Genomic DNA, 6,784 nt, shown 5'->3' on the forward strand with positions numbered 1-6,784 from the left:
GGGGAGAGGTGAAGGGCCTGTGTGCTGCGTGAGGTGTTGTGGAGGAGCCTGGCTGCTCTCAGGGCTCCTAACCTTTTCCTCTCCTTTCTCTATCCCCTAGGGAGCTGCTGAAAGACCACCCCTTCTTTTACGTCCCAAGAGTAGTGGATGAGCTGTGCAGCAAGCATGTCCTCACCACGGAGCTGGTGTCTGGCTTCCCCTTGGATCAAGCTGTGGGGCTGAGCCAGGAGATTCGAAATGAGGTACTGTGGGGTATGGTAAAGGTGGTCTTCCTTCTCCCCTTGCTCAAGCAGCGTGCTTGGCTTGCCTGGTGACTGGTAGATCAGGGGATACTTTGTGGAAGGGCAAACCTGAGCAGTGCAAAGCAGGGATGGAGTCAGGGACTGTCTGGAGCCTCTCTTCTATGGCTCAGTAACGAGCCAGTCTCCATCCTGTCTGAACATCTCGGACGACTTCTCTGTAGGGAGTGTGGCAGTGACACCGGAGTCTCCTCAGGCTGGTCTAGGCCTTGCAGGTGCCAGCATTCAGCAGGGAGGGGTTGGAGGGGTGAATGGCAAGGGTGGCTTAAAGGGAGGTAGCCTAACTGTGTAATACCTAGATGCCCTGTTTCTCTCTGACCTTCAGGTTGGGATGGTTTGTCAGCTAGGGGAGAGGGTTCTTGTTTTGCAGCTGCTCTTCTGGGCAGGAGTGCAGAATCATCTCCTGCCCTTGTGCAAGTGTTTGGGTGTCATCTCCTTCTGCGGGACTGACCTGTGCTGCACAGGGCTGCTGGAAAAGTACCTCTCAGTAAACAGCGGGGGGATGTGGGGATGGGTGGGCGGTGGTGCTGAATATAGCAAGGGATTGGAGTGCCGTGGTGGGACAAGCAGCTGCTCTAGTAGCAGAAATAACTGTCCTGGTATTTGGATTTTTTTTTTTTGTCTTGGTGTGAGCTGTCAGCTGTTAGCAGGTCACTGGGAAAGAGGGCAAAGTATGTTCCTCTAGATAAACAGATCTCACCACTATGCTGGACTTGAAGCTATGCCAGAGCTGGCTGCCTGTGATCCCTGAGCTGACTGTTTGTAGGGCTTGTCTCCTCTGATGAACTGCTGTATCATCAGGGCTGCTTTTAAAAGGCTGTGAGGTGGAGTATTGCTGCAGGAGCAGTCCTCCTTTCGTATAAGTGACTGGCCTGGCTGACCCACAGCCCTTTGACCTAAATGGCAGTGTCCTGGAGCAGGGTCTGGCTTGCATTTGCTGCTCTCCTCCCTCCCTCTTGGATATGGTGTTTCACTCAGCTTTGCAGAAGCTGAAGAGGGGCAAAATGAGGCTGGCAGTTCTGCTGAACAGGCTTCAGCTTAAATATCCTCACAGAAAACCTCTGCTGTAGTATGTAATTCAGCAGCGGGCTCTTCAGGAACTGCTACTCTTGCTTCCCCCATGCCTGTCAGGCCCAAGGTGTGGGTCTGCTGCTCCTCCCTCAAGCTGTCAGTGCCGTGCCCAGAAGACTTGGCTGAGGAGTACATGGTGGGTGTGTGTATCTAGCAAAGACCCCTTTCAGTAATGGTTTGGACCCAGCTCTGTACGTTGTTTGGCAGCTTTACAGGAAGAGACTCTCCTCTTTAGCTTCTTTGGGCCTTTAACTTAAAATGCCCTGGAACTGGGTCTCATTTCCCCTGAGCTGCACTGCCTTCATTTTGGACAGGGTCCTGCAGCACTTTCCACCAAGGTAGGCTGTAATGCTCTACCAGCACCCCTGACCTCTGCTTCTGGATACCTCTTTGCACTGTGAAGATGTTTCTTTGCTCTCAAAGCAACAACCAAGTGTGTAGTCAAAGCTGGGAAGGTAAAAGGCAGGACCAGGACACAAGTAACACATATAGCTGCATGAACCCTGGAGCCTGGTGTTCTCTGCTGCCAGATACAGGGCAGCAGCCTCTCTGGAGACACATCCAGGGGCTGATAGGAACTACAGCTCAGGCTGATATAGAACTTGCGTAGTATCTGTGCTGTCTGCTAAGGATGTCCCATGGCAAGTGTGGGCTGGGAGTTGCTGAGTTGCTCTCTCTCACCTGTTCAGGAGTTTTCCAGCATGGAGCAGATAGTTCTTGACAGTGTGGTCATGTGCTCCCTGTTTGCTAATGCCTGCTGTAAATTACATGTGTGAGTAGGGCTTGCTACCCTCCTGACTTGCTTCTTTCTCTCCTTGCTTTTCAAGATCTGTCACAACATCCTGGTCCTGTGTCTGCGGGAACTGTTTGAGTTCAGGTACATGCAGACTGATCCAAACTGGTCAAACTTCTTCTATGACCCACAGTTGCACAAGGTAAGCCCAAGCAGCTGCTGTTCTACTTGTAGAAGAGGTGTTTTTACCAGCTTTTGATTATTGCCCACTCCCAGAATTTAAGGAGCCCTTACTGAGATTCTCTCAGATTCCTGTCCTTGAGTCCTGGACAGATAGGACAGCTGAAAACTGTGCCTTTTGCCACTTGTCCTCACTTGGCCTGAGTGGGAGAGCAGGGCTCCCATAACCCTGTCTGTCTGTCTTTGGTGTTAGATCCAGTCACAGCTACTTCCTTAGCCTCAGGGTCTGTTTTGAAGCTGGTCAGTGGGAAGTTGCAGCTGGCAGTGCTCTACTAGGGCATTCTTTAGTTAAATGGTCTGGTCTTGAGCTGTGCTGAAGATAACAGGTGCCTGGGGGAGCAATTGCAGATGTCCTGCTTGTGGGTTTGGCTGCTTGCTTGCGCCCTGCAGGTCAGATGAAATTGCTTGTTCGTCCCTGAGGTCTGTGTTGGAAAGTGCAGGGAGAAGGTTCTGTGCTGCTGTGTCCCCATGCAGAAAGCCTGAGTGCAGTTATCAGCTGAGCAGGGGTGACAATGTGAGCATAGGCTGTACCTCCTCTTGCACTAGTACGTGGCAATGTTTGTGCTGCTGTAAGGCAATAAAGGACCTGGGGGGAAGCTGAGCTGCAGTGCAAAGGCTCTCTAGCCAGCTGAGCTTCCTGAATACAGCAGAGGTCTTCTTAAGGTCTGGCTCTACTTGAGGGGTTGACACTAATACACATGGGCATGTCCATTTCCAGGTGGCCCTGCTGGACTTCGGAGCAACACGAGGGTTTGATGAGAAGTTCACAGATGTTTACATAGAGGTGAGGACTTGCACTATGTCCTAGAGTGCTGCACTGGGGGTCTTAGAGTATCTGCAAAATTCTGCTTATCTATTAGCTGTATCACTTTGTACTAGAATCCACTCTATGTGTGGAGGGAAGCAGGGCTGGAGGCAACTGGGATCTCTATTTCTGGTTCATCCCTTACCATAGCCTTCTGCATGTCTGCTGCAAGCCTCTGGCTATTCAAGTTCGGATGTTTAAATTGCATGACAAATGTGGAGAACTGCTTACTGGCAGACTTGGGCAGCGGAGCATCTCAGACCACTCAGAATTCAGCAATTTATTTTTTTTTTAATATGAGGGAATGCAGGAATTGCTTGTCCTGCTCCTTGTCACTTCCTGTGATTTCCAGCTTGCTTAGACTTTTAAATTTATGTGAAGTCATATGGGCTTCCTTTGATTGCCATGCTCTGCACTTGATAAATTGAGCTGTAGGGGCCATCAGATGTTACCTAAAGCTTCTCCCAGTTGGCTCTACTGTTCTGTTGAGGTAGGGGCTGATTCATGAAGCTGTTTTAATGTCCCTTACACTCTCTGGGCTATGTGTAGCCCTGCTAAGAGCTTTGGAGAGCCAGTAGCTTTTAAACTGGCCAACATGCAGACCCCTGAAGATGAAGACAGAGGCAAGGAAGTGAGCAGGCAGCATGTGTACCTGTAGTAGCCGACATAGTCGTCCTGCACTCAAAATGTGTTTCAATCATCCCCTAGCTGTCCTGAAAGTGTTCTTCCTACTTAGGTAATCAAGGCAGCTGCTGACATGGACAGAGAAAGAGTACTGAAGAAGTCCATTGACATGAAATTCCTCACTGGCTATGAAGTTAAGGTATGGAGCAGAAGGGTCTGCTTTCAGTGGTGGCTAGTTTGTTATGGGTCTGTGGCCTTCCCCAGGCTTCTTCATGTGGTAAAAGCCAATGTCAGTCTGAAAGCCCTGCTGATGAGGGAGGAGGGCAAAAAGGTTTTGGCTTCTGTTCTCTCACTTCCTTTTGGGGTTGGGAGCAGTAATGATGATGCAGCTAGCCCCAAAACCACTGTCCTTCCTTTCTTCCCCCAGCAAGACCATGCCGGTGGTAATCACTGCTGAAATTTCATGACTGGGCAGATGGTCTTCTGGAAGGTTTAGTTGCTTGAAACTGTATTAATCAAGTGTTCATCAGTCTTGCTGGGGGCTGGAGGTTACCTTTTCTTGTGGGTATAGTGAGGTATTTTTCCTGAGCCGCTACTGGCAGTGCTAACATTTCTCCTTTTTCCTCACTGGTGGTTAAAATGGCTAGTGATGTTGCTTATGCCTCTTTCCTTTTGGGCAGGAAATGGAGGATGCTCACTTAAATGCTGTCCTCATCCTGGGAGAGGCTTTTGCATCTGAGGAACCTTTTGATTTCGGCAACCAAAGCACCACTGAAAAGATCCATGCTTTAATCCCAGTCATGCTGAAGCATCGGCTCGTCCCTCCACCAGAGGAGACCTACTCTCTTCATCGGAAGATGGGGGGTTCTTTCCTTATCTGCACCAAACTGAAGGCCAAAATTCCCTGCAAAAACATGTTCCAAGAGGCATATAGCAAATATTGGAGTAGTAGGGGCAAGAAACCAGAGGAGTAGTAAGAATGAACTAACGTGTTGTTCTGAGGGCACAGTTCAACTGAGCCTTGCAGAGAGCATTCTAGCCTCCCATCCGTTGCACCCCAGTTCTCCATCCTCTTGAGATGCAGCAGCCTGTGCCCTGGAAGCCAAGTGTGCGTTTCACAAGGACAAAGTCTGTTCTTTCATGCTGTGTCAGCCCTACACTGACTGCCAGTACAGTCCGCAGCTTGCAGGAAACTATCTTCTTGAGTGCTTCTGTACTGTTTCAAGGCACCAGCTGACTACCTTGAATGTGTTTCTGATGTGATGGTGGCTGCATATTGATTGGGTTTTATAATGAGTAGGGGAAGGAGGAAAAGAGCAGAATTTAATATTGAAACCTGTTTGTAATTCTCCAAAAATAGTTTTTTAAAAAACTTCCCTCTTTCATGCCAAGGTGGAACCCAAGTAGTTTTCATACTGTGAATTATAGAATGAAATACGAAGGTGTACCCTACCATGGATGCATTTAGCACTTCCCCCTCATTTTTTTAAGTCAAGTGGTGGCAGTCTAAGAACCCTCCTGTGTTTTTACTGACACGGATTTAATGTGAGGGGGGTATGTGTGTGTGTACATAGGATGAAGTTTTATGTTTTCTGCCTCTTTTTGGCTTGTAAGCTAAACATAGGAAATATTTTAAAAATCTGAGAATTTGAGTGCCAATCTCTTTTAAACACACACATACACTCACACACAACCCATCTTAGTTCCGGGAGTCAAATATGTAACCAAGAGAGCTATAGCTAAGCACACATAGTGGGATTCGTCACTGTCTGGTAGGTATCAGCTTTCCTGAGGGCGAGTTAGATAAGCTACAATTCTGACACCAATTGCTTGCTTCGACTCCTAACCAAGAATCCAGTCTGTCTGTCTCTCTGTTTTCCTGTAATGCAGAACTTATGGCAAGGCAGACAAACACGTAATGTCTCTCATGAGCATTTCAAGCTTTTGCTGAAATGTCACACACTTAAAACCAGACGCGCAGTTTTTAACTACTGGAGTCAAGCTAGGAAATTCACTTTCTTCGATTTTTGTACAAAGCCTGTACCTGTACGACCTCCTGATTTCAATAAAAAAGTGCTTGTGCAGTGGGCCTTCTGCCTGCAGTTCTTTCATCTTCTGGTGTGGTAATGAACAGCCAAGTGAACGGTGTCCTGTCCTGTTCTGTGGAACAGCAGTTGAGTGGAAGGAGAAGCTTCCAGGTTTCTGCTGGTTGCAGTCATGTGCTCAAAGAATCGCTACTACCCTTGTAAAGCCATCTATCTGTGGCCTGTTTATTCCTTCATCTTTCCATTGCAGCTGTGTCACTAGTGCTAACAGTGATGGTGACAAGTTTACCAGGAGCCAGAGGAACTCCAGCCTGAACGTCTGTCTGGCCATGAAAATACCTGGTAATTGACTTGTTCGCTTGTTTTCCGTTGTTTCAGTCACTCTGTTAGACATGCGTCCAGGAGACTGTTCTCTCTGCCTTTCCTCTGCTTGTGAAGAAAGAGTGGCTGTTGGAGTTGATGCTTACCTAGTACTAGTAAGGTAGATGTCCTTATCTGGCAAGTGCCAGATATTTCCCAGCCAGCTTAGCCGGTCCTATTCAAGTTAACACAGCCCAGGAATGCAGAGGTTGCATGATCTTAAACTTCAGTACATAAATCCTGACTGCTGATACTTCCAGAGGTAAAGAACAGGCAAGTGCATAAATGGGCTCTCTCAGGAGGGACCTCTGACAAATAGGAATACAGGTTATTGTATTACCTGTACTCCCAGATCATAAACATATAAACGGCTTCATTTAAGACTTGGTTGAGAAAGATCCTGTACTGTTTAATTTAAGTAAAAGTACTCATCAGGTTATTCCTAACCCTTTGAGAAGAGTGAACTCTGCTGTTCAGTGAAGTAATAGTTTTGCATTAAGCTGTTTAACGCTGTACGCTGATAGAGTAATTTTCTGCACTGTTTTGGGTTCTGACAGACATTGTTTAGTTTTTCTCCTTTGGATCTAGAGCTTGCAGCCGCAAAAAC

The 6,784-nt window shown here is 47.8% G+C and overlaps 1 protein-coding gene across 3 annotated transcripts in view; it reads left to right on the forward strand.

Annotated features, from left to right (window-relative positions):
• Positions 1 to 5,859, forward strand: part of COQ8A (coenzyme Q8A) — a 48,147-nt gene extending 42,288 nt beyond the window's left edge. For all 3 annotated transcript variants that reach the window (XM_064446393.1, XM_064446394.1, XM_064446395.1), the window contains exons 11-15: positions 101 to 242; positions 2,198 to 2,305; positions 3,062 to 3,127; positions 3,885 to 3,971; positions 4,453 to 5,859. In XM_064446393.1, the coding sequence (XP_064302463.1) occupies positions 101 to 242; positions 2,198 to 2,305; positions 3,062 to 3,127; positions 3,885 to 3,971; positions 4,453 to 4,746 (697 nt within the window). In that variant the 3' untranslated portion in view covers positions 4,747 to 5,859. The remainder of the gene's footprint in view (positions 1 to 100; positions 243 to 2,197; positions 2,306 to 3,061; positions 3,128 to 3,884; positions 3,972 to 4,452) is intronic.
• Positions 5,860 to 6,784: the final 925 nt, after the last annotated feature.

The sequence above is a fragment of the Phalacrocorax carbo genome, chromosome 3 (assembly GCF_963921805.1).
Source record: "Phalacrocorax carbo chromosome 3, bPhaCar2.1, whole genome shotgun sequence".
NCBI lineage: Eukaryota > Metazoa > Chordata > Aves > Suliformes > Phalacrocoracidae > Phalacrocorax > Phalacrocorax carbo.